Source organism: Eulemur rufifrons, chromosome 18, assembly GCF_041146395.1.
Source record: "Eulemur rufifrons isolate Redbay chromosome 18, OSU_ERuf_1, whole genome shotgun sequence".
NCBI lineage: Eukaryota > Metazoa > Chordata > Mammalia > Primates > Lemuridae > Eulemur > Eulemur rufifrons.
This window is the reverse complement of record NC_091000.1, coordinates 2673199-2695205: the sequence shown is the minus strand read 5'-3', so window position 1 is coordinate 2695205 and position 22007 is coordinate 2673199. Positions and strand designations below refer to the sequence as shown.

The 22007-nt window shown below is 37.6% G+C and overlaps 1 protein-coding gene across 3 annotated transcripts in view; it reads right to left on the bottom strand.

Moving 5' to 3' along the window:
• CLCN3 (chloride voltage-gated channel 3) overlaps positions 1-22007 on the bottom strand; it is an 88695-nt gene that overhangs the window by 6739 nt on the left and 59949 nt on the right. For all 3 annotated transcript variants that reach the window (XM_069492900.1, XM_069492901.1, XM_069492902.1), the window contains 7 exons: positions 21048-21170; positions 19150-19356; positions 17787-17867; positions 15983-16528; positions 10599-10785; positions 6852-7250; positions 2737-2953 (listed from right to left, as the gene is read on the bottom strand). In XM_069492900.1, coding sequence (XP_069349001.1) covers positions 2737-2953; positions 6852-7250; positions 10599-10785; positions 15983-16528; positions 17787-17867; positions 19150-19356; positions 21048-21170 — 1760 coding nt within the window. The remainder of the gene's footprint in view (positions 1-2736; positions 2954-6851; positions 7251-10598; positions 10786-15982; positions 16529-17786; positions 17868-19149; positions 19357-21047; positions 21171-22007) is intronic.

Here is a 22007-nt window from a genome sequence, read left to right as displayed (position 1 = left end):
CCAAGAGACCGCAGCCCACGAGTTCTTCTCCCCTCCCCCCAACCAAAAAATGGTTGCATTTTCAAATTAGCTTGGAAAACTGTGTTTCCCATTACCCCCTATCTGGGAATAAAAGAATATCAATATTTTAAAAGTTCAGAGAAGTTCCACAGTAAAGAACCTCAACTGTATTTAATCCAACACTTTCCAAATTTACACAGTCACAAAACGTTTTTTGAGTAACTCCTATTAACATCCCACTAGTCCCACGAAGATTAAAAGATCTGGAGAAATTCTGCTGAGTTAAAATACAAAATGTGGAAAACCAGTAAGTAATTGACATCTTCATAATTTACAGACTCATCTCCCCCCATCTCTAGTCTGTTTTTTATCATTGCATCTAAGGTTCTGGACTTGTTGTGCCTCTTCTCCCAAATAACTGTTTTCTACCTCTAAGACCCAGCATAAACTGTAAGACGTTGGTAGCTACCTAGAACTTCATACTCTCCACTAAAACCCGCAAGACATGATTTCTTCTCTGCATTTTAAATCATTTAAGTGGAAATAAAATACCCTACTTCCTTACATACTCCAAAAGCCCCCAGAGCCACCTCCCCAAGTGATCTCTTTTCTTCCCACATACACATCAATTTATTTTCCTTGATGAAGAGAAATAAGGAAAATATGATCAAGGCAATTAAACACATTCCCTTAGGAAAAAGCGCCCCCCTCTTCCATATAAACAGGCAGCATCAGATAAAATTTTAATTAGCTATCCTCCCTTCCCTCTGCCCACTTTGTTATTTTTATACTTTCCTTTAAACATTTTCCTTTCTGACATCTATGCTGCCAAAAACCTGAGAATTAATTAGTGAACTGAAATATGAAAATTAACCCATATAGCAGCTTTGTGATCACAGTTACTCATAGTTTAGAGAACAACATTTATATTTGTTAGTACATAAAAGAACAAACCATGCCAGGCACAGAGAACAACTTGAAGCAAATGATAGTTTGTAACCACTCAGCTTAGGTTCCGGTTGAGCCACTTAATAATTAAAAGGGCCCAAGGACCAGCAAAGCTTGTTGAAAAGTCACCCCATTTAACGAGTACTTATTAAGTTTTTAAAAAGTGAAGTTGGTACCAATATTTTAAAAAATTAAACAATATTAAACAAAAAAAATAGCAACAGTAAATTTCATTATATACATCTCTTCTCCAATCAGAATCTGTGATATTTAATAATTCTAAACTCCTTGCTCTTAATTAAGAGCTTTACCCTTTTAATGATTTACTTCATATTTCTAAAAGGTATTTTTAATTGGGTAGCACAGTGAAAAACACTAAACATGGATCTAATTTTCCAGCTTTATATTTCTATTTGTAATCCAATCGAATATATTGGTCAAAAAATATTTTCGTAGTTTAAGAAATCACAAAGGAGGAGGGTTTTTTTCTATCAGGAAATTACAGTGTAAAACAGTAGCAAGAGATTGGGTTTTAAATTTGGAAAGACAGTTTGATTCTCTCATACATGTGATTCACCACAGCACTTTCGGCAAATCAGTAAACCTTCTTGAGCTTCAATTACTACGTCTGTAAAGTAGGGCTACTACTCCCTACTTTGCAGAGTTCCTGCAAAGTTAAATGAGACAAACATAAAGGTGTTTCCTTCCTTCCTGTTCTTTTTTCCTCCTTTCTATAGACAGGGGTCATATATTCTGTCACCCATGTATTTGGTACAAAATGTTAAAAAGAAAAAAAAACCCTGCTGTGATTCTACATGTATTTAGTATTTAAATCGGCTTCAGGGTTCGCCCCCAGCCAGTTTACACGTAACTCAAACCTCTGCTTCTCCTTCCTCGCCTTTCTGTTATCTGCATTCAGAGAAAACAGTGTTCTTCAGAAGTTCAACAAGGAACAGTAATATCATGGAAATAAAGGGGCCTAAAGAAAGGATGGGCAGGGAAATAGTGACAGTTCCCAGGTGCAGGGAAGAGGAGCGTCACGGTGGTGAAGAGGGAGTGTGTCTGCTGAGGCATCCTGTGCGTGAAGTCCCCACGACCCTTCTGACATGTCACTTTCCTATATTCCTGTCCTGGAGAAACACTGGCAGTTTATGTGTAAAAGGCAGAAAAGTAAATTATTTATGTATACATTTAAATACCTGAGTGTTTGTTTGTCACTAGCGGTTTATGTAAAAGATTCGTGGAGAAGGTAGACAAGAGGAAACAAAGCATTTGTTAAAGACGACTTTTAGCTAATTTATAAATTTCATTTAATAATATGTTCTTTCCTTCATTGCATGATAAATCAAATATTGGCTGAAAGAGTAAACAGCAAAATATCTAGAAAGTTGTTATTGTACTAGAAATTTATATGCCAAAAATGAAATATTTACAAAAAGAAAATAGGGATTTGCACTGCTCCACAGAGGTAGGTCCACTATTCCTCTAAGAAAGGAAATGCTCTAAGTCCAATATGCTGTTCATGTGTGAGAGGTTTCAGCAACTCTTTCCCAACTTTGAAGTATTCTTGACAAATGTCACTGTATTTTGGCAAAGAGCGGGCAGTTGATACCTTCCTTATTCTTTGGTAAGTGTGAAGTGTAACCGACTGACCCTGTGTTTCTAACCACACTACGGACAGACTGTTGCACTTGCGAGCTCACACTCTCCCCTGGTAACTAGCTAGATTCCACTACAAAGCATCATAAACTCTGGTGAGTAAGCCGATTTCCGTGGCACCAGACTTACCCATTGTGAGTTACAAGGCACTGCCTCAGACCCAGCTTTCGGAAAATATCCACCACGATCTCCATAGGGGTGTGGTCCGTCACTGTAAAAGGGCTCATGTCAAGAATGCTTCGAAGTTTCAGTGGCCGCGGACTTTCTGCTGGAAGAGATGGGGTGTGTTGTGCAAAACACACCCGAGAACTGCCAACGATACCTTCTTGTTTTTTTCTGGCACTTTCTGAAAAGAGATAGAAGAGACCAAAAATTTTTAACTAATAGATTTTGTTTTTTTATGGACAACCTGTTTATTCAGAGATAAAAAATAAATGTATCCTATGACTTTTAGTCCCTTTATTTTCTGTCTTCTCCTTAACCAAGAAAGGAATCAAAGGAAAAGCTATTTAGCAATTTCTTATATTTAATTGAATTAGAATCCACCAATAACAAATCACCATCACGTAAATAAAATGTTTTTTGGTATATCATTTCACAATTTTCTTTACTGGGGCTGAAACCGTTTTCTATGTTGGAGGATAAGGAAGCATGTTTGGAATATGGGATTTTAAAACTTGAACCAATGATGAGAGCAGCTTATTAAGGGATCCTCCCCGAATGAAGCCTGCCTGTGCTGAAGGTCAGTCACTTCATGGGAGGAGGGACTGAAGAGAGTTCCATCCTTGCTTGGACTATGCTGTGCACTCCGTCCCTCTGAATCAGCTGGTTTTCTTTTCTGATGTTAAAGTATAATTTTCTAGATGAGTCACAAGCATTAAGGTGGGTTGAAACTACAATGATACGCGTAATGCACAGACTGATTCTTTGGGTGGTTTTCTTTGTAAAGGCTCTGTTGATTTCTCCTTTTCCAGTGTGCTGTGCTTCAAGAGCATCTGTGCTGTTGCCTCCTTCCCCTTCCACCTTTAAAGTGCCAGGCAAGAAGTGGCAAACGTGGACAAAAGGTCAGAGACCACAGGACAGAGAAGGAAACCCATGAAACGGGGAGAATTTGAAAATAAAACGGTCATCAGTTTTATGTTGCTCATTTTTTTTTTTTTTTTCTTTTTTTTGAGACAGAGTCTCACTCTGTTGCCCAGGCTAGAGTGAGTGCCGTGGCGTCAGCCTAGCTCACAGCAACCTCAAACTCCTGAGCTCAAGGGATCCCCCTGTCTCAGCCTCCCGAGTAGCTGGGACTACAGGCATGCACCATCATGCCCGGCTAATTTTTTCTACATATATTTTTAGCTGTCCATATAATTTCTTTCTATTTTTAGTAGAGATGGGGTCTCACTTGTGCTCAGGCTGGTCTCGAACTCCTGAGCTCAAACGATCCGCCCACCTCGGCCTCCCAGAGTGCTAGGATTACAGGAATGAGCCACCGCGCCTGGCCCTCAGTTAGTATTAATCAAAACTGAGTGTGTACAAATAGGTATTTGTTACAGTAAAAATATTTTGCTACAAAGATACCTAAGCCAAAATATAAGCATCAGTCCTAAATTGAGAAGCAGTCATCACTGTAAACACTGCACTGCTTTTAATTCCTTTTGACTCCTGAAGCCTTCTCAGCTGTGTCGTAACACATTAGAGCAGAAAAGCACTGAAGCGATGTGCTAATAGCTAGTACTTACTAGAGCACCTTAAAGCATGATCATGGATGGCACGGAAAAGAAGAAAGTCCATTAGCAACTGACATGAGTGATTTTTGAAAAATGCCCCTTAAGTTGGTTTTAGCTCATAAGAAGAGTCTGACAACTGAATGGTGCAGTGTAAGTACTACGAGATGTATGGTTAATGGGTTCACAAAATAAGAAGTGTAAAATGTGGAGGGAGTAGTAAAAGTGTACAGTTTTTGTATGCAGCTGAAGTTAGGTAGTTGTCACAAACATACAGTCGAATTCAGAATACTCTAATACTGTAAGGGGGGTGTGTTAATCACTTTTACTCTAGCATAGGTTAAAAGACAAAAGTATTAAAAATAACTATAGCAGCACTAGTGGGGGGTGGGGTGTGTGTGCCTGTAGTTCCAGCTACTCTGGAGACTTAGGCAGGAGGATCGCTTTAGTCCAGGAGTTTGCGGCTGCAGTGAGCTATGATCACATCACTGTACTCCAGCCTGGTGACAGAGTGAGACCTTAGTTCTTAAATAAATAAATAGACAGATAGCTAAAATTATTCGTTAACAGATACACAAAATAAAAAGATGTGAAGTGTGATATTATCAATCTTAAACATCCACAAAATAAAAAATATTACGCCATCTATGAAAATATACTGATTGTTTAAACATTTAATGATAAAACACTAATTTTAGAAAAAAATTTTAAAAATTAACTTATTTATTTATTGGAATATTCCTTTTATATACAAGTTACTAGAAGTGAACATTCAGCCTCTTTGTCAATTTAAGAATATCGTATTTATTCTTTCAATTTATTTGAAAATTGCTAAGGAGGGATTTTAAGTGTTCTCTCCCCCAAAAAATAAGTGTGTAAGGTTATGAATACATTAATTAGCTTGATCTAATCATTCTACAATGTATGTCAGAACATCACTATATAATTTTTTGTCAATTAAAAATAAAATTTAAAAAATGAGTATCATTTTTATAAGAATACAGGGATTATTTTAAGAAGCATCATTTATTGAACATTTACTAACTGCCAGGATATCTGCTAGGTTGTTTTTTTTTTAATTTTTAAAAATATTTTTGATGCCATTCATTCAAGAGCCTTTGAAGCAGAGAACATCATAGTTTTTATTTTCTGATATGGATTTAGAAAATTTTTTTAGAAGTCCCAGCACTCCTATTTTAATGACCCTAAATAAACTGAGACTTCTCATTTGGATTTAATATTCTATAAAATTTTGCTTTAGTATCAAACAGGAGAATTTATCTAATTTAGTATATTTCAATGATCTTATTTGTGAGATGCCATGGAAAAAATTTTGTGTCCTTCAATGAAGTATTATAATTATATATATATAAAGTATATTATATATGATGTAATTTTATTTTTTACATATATATGTATGTGTATATATACAAAACTTAGTGTACAGGTCTGTTTTTCCTGTTCAAAAATTTAAAAACCTACCTGTGGGTAAACATTTAAGGTGTGTTCAAAAAGTCATGTGACTGACATTTCTGATGACGTGGCCTGATACCTCACATACTGACAGTACTCCTATTCCCTTAAACCAATGTGATCACTTATCCCAATATTCTACCTCTTAAGGCAGTGACTTTTAAAAATATATCCGTAGGATTGGTGGGATAATGAATATTAGTAATTCTTAATTTCAGCACTTTTCTATTAAAAAATAGAAAATTATAATATCTAGTTTGAAGTGAAAAAAAATCATTGAGATTTTGTTTCTGGTTAAATGCCAGGTTGAAAAGTGTATCGGGGTAGAGGAGCCAGACTGTGCTGAAAGGAGTCACAGTCGTACCGGCCTCCTCGTCGATGCTGCAGGACTGACATGTTTTGGAGGAACACAACTGGTTCCTCTGCAGAAAAAATTTAGTTTATCTCCAAGAAATAATACAGTACGGCTAATACCTTTAAACTGTATTTTCAGGAATATGGGTATAAAATACAACAGGACTGATATACTTTTTCAACTTGGCATTTGACCAGAAACAAAATCTCAATGATTTTTTTCACTTCAAACTAAATATTATAAATTAATATTGTAAACCTAACACCGAAGACTGAAAAAGCAAAACTTTGTTAATCTAATATTAAAGAGATTGATGAAGATGGGGTTTTCAATAATCTGTATTCAAATAAGCCAACTTCATTAAATACAGGAATATATTTAGCTAAGGCCTTAACATTACGTGCTATTATGAATAACCAGTATCAACGAAGGCTTATCTGAGTGGAAAGAGATCCCGACTCCAACCTCTGGTAACGATGCCAAATGAAAATATGAAACTGTATTTAGCAGAAAAACAAATCCACTGAAGCCCAAATTCCTTTTCTAGAGAACATAAGACTTTAAGAGACATAAAATAATATCCCTTGCCCTTGCAAACTCAACCAATTAAATTTTATTGCTTTCCTTTCTTTCAGAAATCTATCTCGTGTGTGTGTGTGTGTGTGTGTGTGTGTGTGTATTTTAGTATTTTAAAAGGGTACCTATTGCAATTGTCAGGTCTCTTCTGAGGGCAAATCCCACTAATCTCTGAGATTCTTTTGACATTATGACGGGAAATCCATTGTAGCTGGTTTCATTAATCATGTTTTCTATATCATCCACTGTCATGTTGTCCTGCGTCAGGACAGCTAAGGGGGGATCATTCCTTCGAGGCCTCATGACATCAGCAGCCAGGGTGGTATGAGTGAATTCTTCTTTTGCATCCAAGAAAGGGTATCCATTTAATCGGATGTGCGCTTCATAAATGCCTTCCCTACCGAAGGCGTCTCCAACCCATTTACTGGTCATTACAGCAGCCATGAGGGGAACGATATATTCCAAGCCTCCCGTGAGCTCAAAAACAATAACCACCAGGGAGACAGTCATCCTTGTCACACCACCTGAAAAAATAAGCACCACGGGTCAGGAAAGACAGGATCCTCATCATCACATGTCACCAGAATTTTACACCAGGCAATTGAAAACAAAACTGTAAATAGAACTTAGAGAAAAGCATTATCATCAAAAATCACTACTCCTCTCTTAGGACAATAATTACTACTTTTAAAAAGATCTAGAGAGGCACCAATCTTCTTTGTTTACTACAAAGAAGACTATTAAAATAACATTTCAAAACCTACTTACTTCATATAAAAAACTCAACAACTGATCAACTGGAACAGTTTTGCCATTTTGGTTTATTGTAGCAAAGACAGAATTTCACCCTTATAAAAGCTTATTTACTAATTCTACTAGTGAATTAGTAATTCTAAACTACATTAATTTATAAGTTGGTGAAGCATATCGTGGTTATCTTGTTTGCTACTAATTTACAAATTAAATTCACATATGAGTAAAATATCAATTTAATAAATTTCTCTCTAATTTTTTTCAAAATGAGTACAATATTTTGATGCCTTGTGATTTACATTAACAATGTAAGTAATATCCACCCATAGAAAACTCATCTATTCACTTACCCACATCATCAGTCTCAACTGTCACCTCTGTGCTGATGCCTCCCTGATCCACATCTTTCTACTTACCGTTGCCTTTGTTCCATGTCTCAAACTACGCACACTGTATCTTACTCTTGTGTCTGTCCCATTTTTAAACTGAAAAAGACTTTGGACCACCCACTGTCATAAAAAAACCACTACAAACCCAACACCAAACTCTTCTTCCCCAAAGAGATCCTCATTCCAACTTCCCTAACTCCAGCACTGGGTACGTACCACATTCTTCCAAACAACTTAGCTGTCATTCTTGGTTCATCCCTTTACTTTATTCTAACATTTAGATTGTCACCTAGTCCTATCTGATTTCCTCTGCAAAATATCTATCTATGAGTCCCTTACCCAGTATTCTTACTATTACCAATCTGAAGACTTTGTTCCTTAATTTTAATACCATCTTATCTTACCTCCTTGGCTCCAGGCCCATTACCTTCAATCCACTTTGTAAGCCATGCTCCCAGGTTAATCCTTCCTAAATACTACTTTCACATGTTGCTCCTTTGCTCAAAAAACCTATTAAGGCTCACAAGTTCATAATGTATTAAGCTTAAACTCTTCCTGTTTTATTTTTATTTTGTTTTATTTTTTTTGAGACAGAGTCTCGCTTTGTTGCCCAGGCTAGAGTGAGTGCCGTGGCGTCAGCCTAGCTCACAGCAACCTCAGACTCCTGGGCTTAAGCAATCCTACTGCCTCAGCCTCCTGAGTAGCTCGGACTACAGGCATGTGCCACCATGCCCGGCTAATTTTTTCTATATATATTTTTAGTTGACCAGCTAATTTCTTTCTATTTTTAGTAGAGACGGGGTCTCGCTCTTGCTCAGGCTGGTCTCGAACTCCTGACCTTGAGCGATCCACCCGCCTCGGCCTCCCAGAGGGCTAGGATTACACAGGTGTGAGCCACCGCGCCCGGCCTTCCTGTTTGTTTTTAACCTAAGAATAGACGAGAGAAAGAACCTACTATATATGATATATCTACTCTACACCAGGCACTATGCTAACAGTTTTACATGCATTTTATCTCATATAATTCTCAAAATAATCATAGGAGATCAACAGCTGTTATTTCCATTTTATAGATGAGAAAATTAAACATTAAAGTAGTAAAGGAACTTTGCCAAAGTCATCAAGCTAAAAATTGCAAAGCCAGACTGCCACAAATCTGACCAATTCCAAATATAAATTCATCTTGACATAAATCGGGTGCATTGTCTTTTCACAATCTGCTTCCTCACCAATTCAACTTCATTTCCCAAAAGTACTCAAAATGTACTCTCTACTTATAGCCAGTTTCCTCAAAGCCCCATGAATACTAAATTTATTCCAATTCCAATTCCTCTGTCTTCACATTATAATCTTCAACAAAGCCCTCTCTTCTTTAAATTCTACTGATCCTTTAAAATAAGGCTCCTGTTCTACCCTTTCCGAACTGCTCGAGCTCGTTCCTCCTCCGCATCCCAGCGCCATTTGGACTCTCAGCACCGCACATAATTGTTACATATCGCTCACTGTTGCATTCTCAGTGTTGCTCTTGTCTTCCCAGGTTCACTGTGGTTGAGGTTGGGCCCGTGTTTCATTTTTCTTTTTGGACCACTCACTGTATCTAGCACAATGCTAATAAGAAAGCGGATGCTAATACTTGCTACTTTGGGGAAAATGATTCTGTCCTTCACTTTTACTTGATATTACACTTTCGAAGATCAATAATCGCATAATTTTGAGTCACTGAACAAAAATAGTCAAAGTGCCAACTATTAATATTATAAACAAAGTTTAGCTGACATTTTAAACATAAGAAATAACTTTTTTTTTTTTTTTTTTTTAAAGACAGAGTCTCATTCTGTCGCCCAGACTAGAGGGCCGTGGTGTCAGCCTAGCTCACAGCAAATTCAAACTTCTGGGCTCAATCGATCCGCCTGCCTCAGCCTTCCAAGTAGCTGGGAATACAGGTGCATGCCACCATGCCCGGCCAATTTTTTCTGTTTTTTTAGTTGCCTGGCTAATTTTTTTTCTATTTTTAGTAGAGATGGGGTCTCGCTCTTGCTCAGGCTGGTCTTGAACTCCTGAGCTTAAGCCATCGTCCCACCTCGGCCTCCCAGAGTGCTGGGATTACAGGCTTGAGCCACCGCACTGAGCCAGAAATAACTGTTTTTCACATTCCAAAAGATAACAGACTCTTAAGTACTTAATGTAGGTATTTTGCTTTTCATTAAAATGAGTGGCTACCTTTTTTGATTTTGCTATAAATGTGCCTTAGATGGCAGAGAACTGATGAATAAGTCTTTTACTAAGGCTAACAATAAATCACTGCAGAACTCAAAGTAAAACTATTCTGAAACTTTGCTATAATGCTAATCTTAGGTACCACGTTATAACTGTTATAGGTAAGCCAAGATCCTTAATAATGAAAAAAACCAAAGATCTCCTTGGACAGGATTCACATTAAGCCTCTGTTGTACAGAGATGATTTCTGTCATAAAGCACCATGTGATATTACAAACAGGCTAACTACTATTAAATTTTTACATTAGCAAATGTGTGGGACAGGCAAAATGAAAACCAGTACTGTATAACACCTCGATGGCACTACTGGTTCGTTTCTGTTAAAACATCCCTCCCTTTGTCCCGCACCCTCTCTCTCCCACCAATCCACCCATGAATTGAGAACACGCTCCCACTCGCTCTTGTTTCTCAGACTCGGCCGCATCCGCACACAAGCAGACACAGCTGCGTTACCTAGGCATGCAGCAGCACCGACCATGGCATACAGGCCAGGCGTGATGCAGTCGGCCCCAACCTCACACCACTCCTTAAAGATGAACCAGTCGTGGTGATAGTAGGCAAGCTGCTCCACCGCGATGCCCACGATCCTGCCCGCGATCGCGCCGATGGCCATGCTGGGGATGAACAAGCCCGAAGGGACCTGTAACCAGAACACAACTCTTAACGGAGCAGAGCGCTTCTGCTCACAGGCTGAAACCCACCGTCTGTGGACCTGCTTCCAACACTTGTGATTCTTTGCACATTTTACTCATAGCAAAATCCTAGTACAAATAAAACTATGAGCAAAATCTTGCACCTTAATCCCTTGAATTCAATTATAAAGTAACAAAACCACATTCTCTAAGCCAAAGAGAAAATAATTCAAGGGTTATTTATCCTTTAGCTCAGAGGTTCTCTACTGCCATTCCCAAATAAAATTTTCATGAGTCCATGGTGAAATGAAAGGGAAAAAAAGGGTAATATTAAGTATTTTTAATAAAAATGAGTTGATTCAGTTTGAAGCACTGTACTTTATCCCAAGACTATGTCCTTCCTATACATTTACAAATGAGATATTAGATGCTATTTGTCTTATCTGGTGCAATATAAAGTGGGCAATCGTATCAGAGTACCCCAATATTTTGGGAGACATATTAGCATACCTCATTGTATTGTGCTTCACAGAAATTGTGTTTTTTTACAAATTGGAGGTTTGCAGCAACACAGCATAGATCGTCTGTTGTGCCATTTTTCCAATAACTTGCTCACTTTGTGTGTCTATGTTACATTTTGGTAATTATCAAAATATTTCAAACTTCTTCATTATTATTATATCTATTATGGTGATCTGTGATCAACGATCTTTGACATTACTATTGTAGCTGTTTTATGGCAACACAAACCATGACCACTTAACAAAGTGTGTGGGTTGCGACCGCTCCACCCACCGGCCATTCCCCCATCTCCCTGTCTCCTTGGGCCTCCCTATTTCTTGAGACACAACAATATTGCAATTAGGCCAATTAGCAACTCTACAGTGGACTCTAAATATTCAACTGAAAGGAACAGTCACATGTCTCTCACTTTAAATCAAAAGGTAGAAATGATTAGGCTTAGTGAGGAGGGCATGTTGAAAGTCGAGTTAGGCCAAAAGCTAGGTCTCTTGTGCCATGGTGTCAGTGCAAAGGAAAAGTTCTTGAAGAATATTAAAAATGCTACTCCAGTGAACACACAAATGATAAGAAAATGAAACAGCCTTATTGCTGATATGGATGAAGTTTTAATGGTCTAGATAGAAGATCAAACCAGCCACAACATGCCCTTAAACCAAAGCCTAATCCAGAGCAAGCCCTAACTCTCTTCAATTCTGTAAAGGCTAAGAGGGGTGAGGAAGCTGCAGAAGAAAAGTCTGAAGCTAGCAGAGGTTGGTTCGTGAGGTTTTAGGAAAGAACCTGTTTCCATAACAAAAGTACAAGGTGAAGCTGTGGGTGCTGATACAGAAGCTGCAGCAAGTTATCCAGAAGATCCAGCTAACATCATGGATGAAGGTGGCCACAGTGAACAACAGATTTTCAATGGAGATGAAATAGCCTTCTGTTGGAGGAAGATGCCATCGAGGGTTTTCACAGCTGGAGAGGAGAAGTCAATGCCTAGCTTCAAAGCTTCAAACGACAGGCTGACTCTCTCGTTAGAAGATGAATGGAGCTGGTGACTTTAAGTTGAAGCCAGTGCTCATTTACCATTCCAAAAATCCTAGGGCCCTTAAGGATTATACTAAATATACTCCGTCTATGCTCTAGAAATGGAATAACACAGCCTGGATGACAACACCTTGGTTTAAAGCATGGTTTACTGAATATTTCAAGCCCACTGTTGAGACTTAATACTTAGGAAAAAGATTCCTTTCAAAATGTTCCTGCTTACTGGCAATGCACCTGGTGTCCTAACAGCGTGGATGGCAGTGAGTGTTGTTTTCATGCCAGCTAACACAACATCCATTCAGTAGCCCATGGATCAAGGAGAAATTTGAACTTTGAAGTCTTGCTGAAGAAATACATCATAAGGGTACAGCTGCCACAGATAATGATTCCTCTGATAGATCTGGGCAAAGTAAATTAAAAACTTTATGGAAAGGATTCACCATTCTAAATGCCATTAAGAACTTTGGTGATTCATGGGAAGAGGTCAAAATATTAACATGAACAGGAGGTCGGAAGACACTGATTCCAACCCTCATGGATGACGTTGAGGGGTTCAAGTCTTCAGTGGAGGAAGTCACTGCAGATGTGGCAGAAACAGTAAGAGAACTAGAATTAGAAGTAGAACCTTAAGACGTGACTGAATGGCTGTAATGTCATGATACACCTTGGACAGATGAGGATTTGCTTCTTAAGGATGAGCAAACAAAGTGGTTTCTTGAGGTGGAATCTACACCTGGTGAAAATGTCGTGAACACTGTTGAAATGATAAAGGATTTAGAATATTTCATAAACTTAGTTGATAAAGCAGCAGCAGGGTTTGAGAAGACCGATGCCAATTTTGAAAGAAGTTCTACTGTGGGTAAAATGCTACCAAATGCATGCTACAGAGACATCTTTCACAAAAGGAAGAGTCATTCCCTTTTAACAGCACGAGATAAGGGGAAACAAACAAAAAAAAAAAAAACGAAGAGTCCACTTCACTGTTGTCTTATCTAAGAAGCTGCCACAGCGATCCCAGCCTTCAGCAACCACCACCCTGATCAGTCAGCAGCCGTCAGTATTAAGGCAAGACCCCCCACCAGCAAAATGACTATGACCTGCTAAAGGTTCAGAGGATTGTTAGCATTTTTTATTAATCAAGTATTTTTTAATCAAGGTATGGACATGTTTAAAAAATATAATGCTATTACACACTTAACAGACTACAGTATGGTGTAAATATAACTTTTATATGTACTGAGAAACCAAGAAATTCATGAGACTCGCTTTATTGCAAAGTTCATTTTATTGTGGTGCTTTGGAACCAAACCCACAAAATCTCCAAGGTATGCCTGTATATATGAATCAAGTAAAAAGAAAAAAAAATATGTATTGATCAAATTTAATGAGGTATAGGAACAGTAAACACCATAAGCAAGATCATTTAAAAACTACTGAGACACTAATAGCTGTAAACTGTTCTGGATATGAAACAAGCTGAACACAAAATGATGGCATGTTTGAGTTTATCGTTTATCGGGACATTAAATGCACACACAATAGAAAGGATCAAAGCATGGTTTGAAACCTTCAGCCAGAGCTGAGTGTAAGGTGGGACTTAAGGAAGGCCAACCAATTGCCTTCAGCTCCTTGTAGTTCAAATGATGATGAGAAAACTGCGCTTTATAGAAAACCAATTTACTGTACAAAAAGGAGCTTTAACAGCTCCTTCAACTTGGTTTGCCAAGAAAAGAAGCAAAACCTCAAGGCTTTTTTTATTACTTAACTCTTGACACTCAGTGGACTAAACATAGAGGACAAGAGAAAGGAGAATTTACTACAAAAACTAACACCACTCCAATCTTACTGAAATAAAGCTATTATTCCACATGACTTACACCTGTGAAAGCACACCATCACTAGCAAATACTAAGACATGAACTATAGGGTGAATAATTTAAAGAACAAGGATAAATTGCCATCTGCTTCTCCATATATATCACTGTTTGTCATATAAGAAAGTTATATTTACTACAGATCACTAATCAACAAATTTTATTCTTACTTTTATAAATCCAAAGGCAGCAATGCCCCAGGGCATAAGGCCTATCTGCCTTAAATCCTTGATGGAAGAAGGCATGTATTCCTAAGCTTAGGAATTTAAATGACTCTGCAGTGTCCTTTCAAGCTAACACCCCCATATAGGTATGGCAGGCAAAATAATGGCTTTTCCAAGATGTCCATCTTTAGGGGGTTTTTTTTGAGAAAAGGTCTTGTCCAGGTTACAGTGCAGTGGTCTCATCACAGCTCACTGTCAACCTCAAACTCCAGGGCTCAAGTGATCCTTCTGCCTCAGCCTCCTGAGTAGCTGGGACTATTATAGGTGTGCACAACCATATCCAGCTAATGTTTCTATTTTTTTGTAGAGATGGGGTATTGCTATATTGCCCAGGCTGGTCTCGAACTCCTGGCCTCAAGCAATGCTCCCATCTTGGCCTCCCAAAAGTGGTAGGATTACAGGCATGAGCCACCACACCCCGCTTTATCTAAATTCTTAGAGACTGTGACTGTGCCATGTTACAGGGCAAGGAGGAATTAACATGGCAGATAGAATTAAGGTTGCTAATCAGCTGACCATAAACCAGGAGATAATCCTGGATTATCTGGGTGGGCCAAAAGTAATCACAAGGGTTTTTAGAATGTGGATTTCAAAAAGTGTCAGAATGATGAGAAAAGAGAAAGACTTGCCCAGCCAATGCTGGCTTTGAAGATGGAAGAAGGAGGCTGTGAGCCGAGGAACGTGGGCAGCCTCTAGAAGCCAAAAAGGGCAAAAACAGACTCTCTCCTGCAGCCTCAGAACACCCTCTGGACATCTTGATTTTAGCCCAGTGAGACCCATTTCAGACTTCTGACCTCCAGAACTGTAAGATAAGGAATTTGCATGGTTTTAAGCCACTAAGTTTGTGGTAATTTACTACAGCAACAATAGGAAACTAATATAAGTGGTTTTAGAACATGATCATGAATTCTCTGATACTTGTCCCACTAAGTATACGTCCCTACCTCAACGAGTAGAATAAAACAAATCCTGCTGCTTGACCTCTTTGGCTAGGTTAGAAACAATTCTCTTGTTGGGACACTTGCTTGTGGAACCCTAAGCTACAATGTAAGAAATCCAACTATCTTGAGGTCAGCGTGCTGGAAAAACGAGAGAGAGCAGAGAGAGAGAGAGCGCGCGCTACCAATCAATCCCAGGAGCCCAGACGTTCTAGGCCCTATTGTCTGAATCTTCCCAGCCCAGGTGCTAGACATTTGAATGAAGTTTCTGAGATGATTAGCTTTAGCTATGTCTGATAACAACTGTATGGAAGACTAGAAGCAAAAAAATGCCCAGCTGAGCCCTTCCCAAATTGTTGACCCAGTATCAAGAGCAAAATAAGTAGTTATCTTCAGCTGCTAAGTTTTGGGGAGTTTGTAACATAGCAACAAACAACATGCTCAACAATATATCCTAAGGAATTATCTTGTTCATTACTTAAAATTAAACTCAAAAGGTAAGTACTTTTTTTAGTCTATATTTACGAAACAACAACCTTCAGATAAAAATTTCATTTGTCATTCCACATATAAATTTTAACATGCCAAGACTACTTAAAATCACCTCACGTTAGCACTTACCTTAATACCAAAAGTGAAAACTGTCATTATGATTTTAAATATGAGTGCTAAGCATAACTGCCATATCGCTGAATACACTCCAATGCCTGCCGGACGATCAGGAATGTCATCAACAATTTTACTGGCATTCATGTCATTTCTGTAGTCACAAAGAGAGGAGGATTCCAGGGGACCACAGTCTGTAAAAAGCTCTTTGATCAGTTCACTGGTGTTCAGCCTGGTGTATGGATTAGGAAAGGCTATCACAGCAGTGATGGCTGCGACAATGATGACTTCTAGAACAGGGTACTTTCCAAATCTGGTGGACTTGCGCCGACGACACCAGGCAATATTTGCCCTAATGAAAAAGGCTCCCCAGAGCCCTCCAAAAACCCCTAGGAGAATAAAAGGAAACAGTTCAAAAAGGTACCACGGTGTATGATACTCCACATAAAAAAGGACCAGGCGGCTGTTACCAAATGGATTGATGGATCTCAAAACAAATGCAGCCACTAAAGCAGCAAAAAATGATCTCCACAAAGTTTTGAGAGGAAAATAATAGCTAACCTAAAAAAAAAAGAAAAGAAAAATTAATGCTATAATTTTATAAAATGTTTCTGATATATTATGACTTGAATCGTAAATAGCATATCTCTAAATTTTGCTGCAACTAATTCTAAATTTTGCTGTAGTTAGAATTTTTTTAGTTTATTATTTTTTTTAGAGACAGAGTCTCTCTCTATCACCCAGCCTGGAGCGCAGTGGCATGATCATTGCTAACTGCAAACTTGAACTCCTGGGGTCAAGGGATCCTCCTGCCTCAGCCTCCCATGTAGCTGAGACTACAGGTGTGGCACACCCAGCTAATTTTCTTTTTTCTTTTTCTTTTCTTTTTCTTTATGTTGCCCAGGCTGGTCTCAAACTCTTGGGCTCAAGTGATCCTCCCTCTACCTCAGTCTCCTGAGTTGCTGGGATTACAGGCGTGAGCCACCACACCCAGCTATAATTTACATGTAATGAATTTTACTGTAATAAGAGAAATATTAATGTTTTATTATGTTTGGCTATCACATCATTACAAATTCACAATACCAACTGATCCTAAGTGTCTAATAATTATTTAGAATACCTAGCATTGTTTTTTACAAAATGAATTTCATGTCCAATTCAATCATGGTAGTTAAAAATAAAGATATCATCACCAACTCCTGTTAGCTTATAAAGATGTATTTAGTTTACCTCTTCTATATTAAAAAAAGAAGAAAAGAACACAAATTGGAAGAAAGAAGTAAATTTAAAAACATTCCTTGTCACATTTTTGTGTAAACCTGTAAAAAGTCTTAAGCCCCAATGAGAAACCAAAAAAAAAAAAAAAAAAATCCACTGAAGTGACTAAAACTATTTCCTTAAACATCAATAACTGCAACAGAAATAATCACACAAGACAAACTTTAAGAACTGATGAAAACTTTTAAAATAGAAACACAGGTGATAATTTAGCCAATAGGGATAGTTTTAAGTGTTTTCTATTAAGCTAAATTCACATCTTCTTACTTTTAAATATGTAAACAAAGTAAATTAAATTTTAAATAATTACTAATCTTTGTACATAAATAATAGATTTTTAAAATATTTTTCCCCAGGTATGGAACATATATAGCATATTACTTTTTATGTAAGAATGAGTGAAAAACAATTTTATTAAAAAAATTTGAAAACTTAAAAATGAAGTCTTTGTTATATCAGCTATAAAACTGAAATGTGTGCCAAAATATATTTTTAATGGTAGTTCTATATACTTTTAATTGATGTACTTTTTACCTACCTCCTCCAGGCTGAAAAGAACTCCTCCTATTGGTGCACCAAAAGCTACAGAAACACCTGCAGCTGAGGCAGCCGACAGCACCTAGAAAGAGGATGTGGCTTATTTCATAATTTCTTATAAATTGAAAAATATCAAATAAAAATTCTTCATGTTACTTGAATTTTCCAAATGCCTCTTCTGAATTTAAATTGAGTATTTCCCTCCTCCCCAAGCAAAGGCAAGTATTCATCACGTCTAAAAAGATTTTTTTTTTTCCTCTTCTGCTGGAAGGTCATTCATATATTCACTATTCAGTCAGAAAACATTAGTGCCAGACATATGAACGTGAATAGGATGTAAAGAAGAGGAGGCAATGAATACAGACAGCTTTTAAGATGTATGTTTGAGGAGACCAGAGGAGAGCTAACTGGGATTTGAAGGGGGAGTTTTGTTTATTTTTAAATAGGACATCATTTCCACAGATTTCAGAACTAACTGCTTCACTATTAATAATTACTCTATTCCAAATCCTAGCAAGATATCCAGGGAACTTAAAACCTTGTGAGTTTCAATACATTTTCACTATTCTGATTCCTCTGAAAATACTGCTACTGTCAACACAGAGATCCTCACTGTGAAAGCACAATGTCTCCTCAAGTTACAGTCTCAGCAACCAGAATCCGTACAGTAAAGTGAAAGGGAGAGAGAAGTCCACAAACGCTCTTCTGGGTCCTCTCTTCAACTCCCTATCACTGGCCCACTTTCTACCGGCATAAAGCCAACTATACGTATAATTTCTTTAAGCATTTATATGTAATTATTTTTCTAAGAGTCTATGTTGCTTTCACTACTTTAATCCAGCAAATATCCCAAAGGCCCTCTGGACTTCCCCGTGGTGCTGGACAGCACTTGACGTATCAGAGACCACTTCCGCTCTAAAAGATGCTGCCGTCCAGGAGCAAAACACAACTGTTAAGATCTCTCAACCCTAGAGATACACTAACATGTTGAGAAATAAGAGTGAAAACAATGTTATGCTTGGAAAACACTTCTGAAGAAGAAAGATGTAACTCAAAGTGAAAATAAATGGAAAGGTCTTTGTGAAACTCAAGTGAAACCCAAGGGACACCAGCTAGTCTAGTGCAAGCTTCTCTAAAACAGAGTAGTTGAGCAGCACCGGGAATGGATTCCAGAAAGACGCTAGAGATCATTCAGAAAAGGGAAAAGAAACACAAACTAATGTCAAATAAAAATTCTAATCAGAATATAGAATTTGTCCAAAAAGTAAAAAAAAAAAACGATCTTTACACTAGGAAATTCTTCATTGACATAGTCTATATAAACAGATTATTTTTCTGTCAAATGAACTACAAAAGACACTTACCTCCCTTTTTTTAGCTTCATTTGTGCTATACTTTGGAAAGAGGTAGGAAAAGATATTTCCACAGCAACAGGCAACATGTACCAGGGGCCCTTCTTTTCCTAAACTCAAACCCGATGCCACAGCCAGGACTAATGTGATGGTTTTAATCATTAAAGTCCATTTTCCCAAGTAACCTCTGATGATGAATCCACTCAAAATAGTTTTAATCTACAAAGGAAAGATTAGGCAGCTTAGTTTCCTTTAAGAAACGTGAGAATTTAATGAATCCAAGTTATTCTCTTGTTTAACTTCCAAAAACTACCTTGCACATTTTAACAAATTATGGAACGACTCACAATTAATTTTTCAAAAACTTTACCTATTATGCTACACATAATAAATCTGTATCATATTCTAATTCTCTACCCAAGCAAGACTAGAAGGCAAACCTATCTCATGAACAAAATCAAAATATCAGGCTATGTTAAAATGAATACAAACTTTAATTACCAGGGTTATGTTAGGTTTATTCCAGGTGGGAACCTGAAAAGTATGTACAGGACAGGATGTGGTTAATGCAGAACTTAGGCTTGTAAAACAATGGCTGCAGGAGTCTGGGGAGTCCCCGGACTTTGTAGCTCTGGCAGATGGCTGAGCCAGCATCCCTTCTCCTCCCCTCCCTCATGGAGACCAAGGCTGTCCCTCCCTAGCTCTCCTGATAAGGACGATGACAGAGCAGAAGGATGGATGCGACTGAGGCAAAGGGGTCGTAGGAGTTGGTTGTTTGAAGAATTTACTACAAACAGCTGTTCTGCCCACCATCCTCTGCTGCACGTGGCAGGAAGCGATTCTTCACCTGCCAGTTTGGCCCAGAAACAAAGAACTGAACAGGGCTGGTGGGAGGGGGTCGGCTATCCCCGTTTATAAAAACCCTCACTAAACCCCCTTCTGTGCTGACTCTCTTTTCAGACTCAGCCCACCCGCACCCGGGTGAATAAACCAGCCCTGTTGCTCCCACATAGCCTGTGTGTGAAATGTGTCCTTTGGGCCATTCACCCTTTCAGGGTATAATCACATAAACAAGAAAAGGCAAATTTGAAAATTTCTGTTGTAGGAATAAGCACAACATATTTAGATACATTTCGGATGTTGTCAGAAATAAAGAATAATATGCCTTCTCAGAGTACTGTAATTACTATGTATTTTTCTATATATCAAGAAGGATGAATGACAACTGCTAAGTACTGCAATTGCAAGATTCTGCTTTTTATTAAAGATATTCTTAATACAGCTTTAAAAATAACAATTTATTTTAAAAAAGAAATGTGTTAGGAAAAAGCTAGTAACTTATTTAAGTACAGAAAAATAAAAAAGGGAAAGAAATGAGCTCACATTAAGTTCAATTAATCCCAAGTATAATTCTCCCTTAAATTATTCTTGAAAAATAAGGCCTAAAAGTTTGTAATACTGACCCACTATGATCAAATGCTTTCTTAAAGCATACAACGGCCAAATTCAAGAATCGTTAATTTACCTAATCAAAGACAATTATAAAAAGAGAATGAATGTTTTAAAATCGGGGTCATAACAGAAAAATATCAACTAATCCATCAAATAACTTTAGGCCACAAGATATTTTTTTCCAGGCTCCAGATGTTAAACCAAGTCTTCTGAAAATCTGCTTGGTCATGTGTTAAATTAGTGGTGAGAGAGAAAAAAATCAACCTTCACAGTAAACGCTAAAGGGACTATAGGGAAGAGTTTTTTTCAATGATGTCTACAATCAGCTTATACTTTCAAACTTTTCTTTTGCATATTACTAACAAACCATTCCCCTCCCCCAAACTACGTCTTCCCCCCACAGGCAAAAAGATAAGCATCACTGATTGTGTAGACAGGAAGTACTACCCGGGGCTCACCTCTGGAATTCCAGAGCCACAGGCATATGGGGCAAATACCTTTACCAGGGAAACTGCAAGAAAGGCAAAACTCAGTGCCCAGAAGATGTACATTATGTAGTTCATGATATAAGAACCAGGACCCTAAAAAGCAAATAGTTCAAGAGTGTGAACTTAATTTACAATGCACTCATAATGCAAGTGTTTACCACATAAGAAATTTGGGTAAAATGTGTAAAAGGCTCCTGGTTTATTTTCACAATAACAAAAGCTTTACATGAACAAAATATTTAAGTAGAATCCAAAAACTAATTCTATACATACTAAGGAGCCTTAATCCCATTTAATCTTTTTCCTAGCTTTTTTCTGATCCCAAAGTCTTGTTACCAAGACATCTCAGCAATACTTCAACCTCTGCTGAGAAACAGCACACTGCACATTTTACCAACAAATATATTCTTTTTAGCTCTAAAGTTCAGCTATAACAAAATTTTAAAAATATATCCATATGTGATCATGTTAAAAAAAAAAACAAAACTAAGTTCTAGAATGATGTTCTTTACAGAACATGAGAGAGGCAAAATAACACTGCAGTGCCACAGAGAAAAATCTCTGAATTTCTCTTCAAGTTCTCTCCACTTACAAGGCTTATTTTACATTTTTTGATAATTCATAGTTTCATAATCCATACTTCCTAATCTTAGTGATACCAATTAAACAGTTTTAGTAACTTGACTTCATATTAACTTCACACAGATCCTACTGCAATGACTATCACTTCTTTTCTACTATAACTCAAAATAAATATATTTGTATCATAATCCAGTAGATTTGTACATGACTATGTAGTTAACTAATACAAATGGTTCCTGGAACAATACTGTACTTACTTCTTGCTGTAATTTATTCTCAGAGTTTTCATTCTATTCTATTTCTTTTTTCCTTTAATGTGGGTACAATCATCCAATATGTGATTAATTC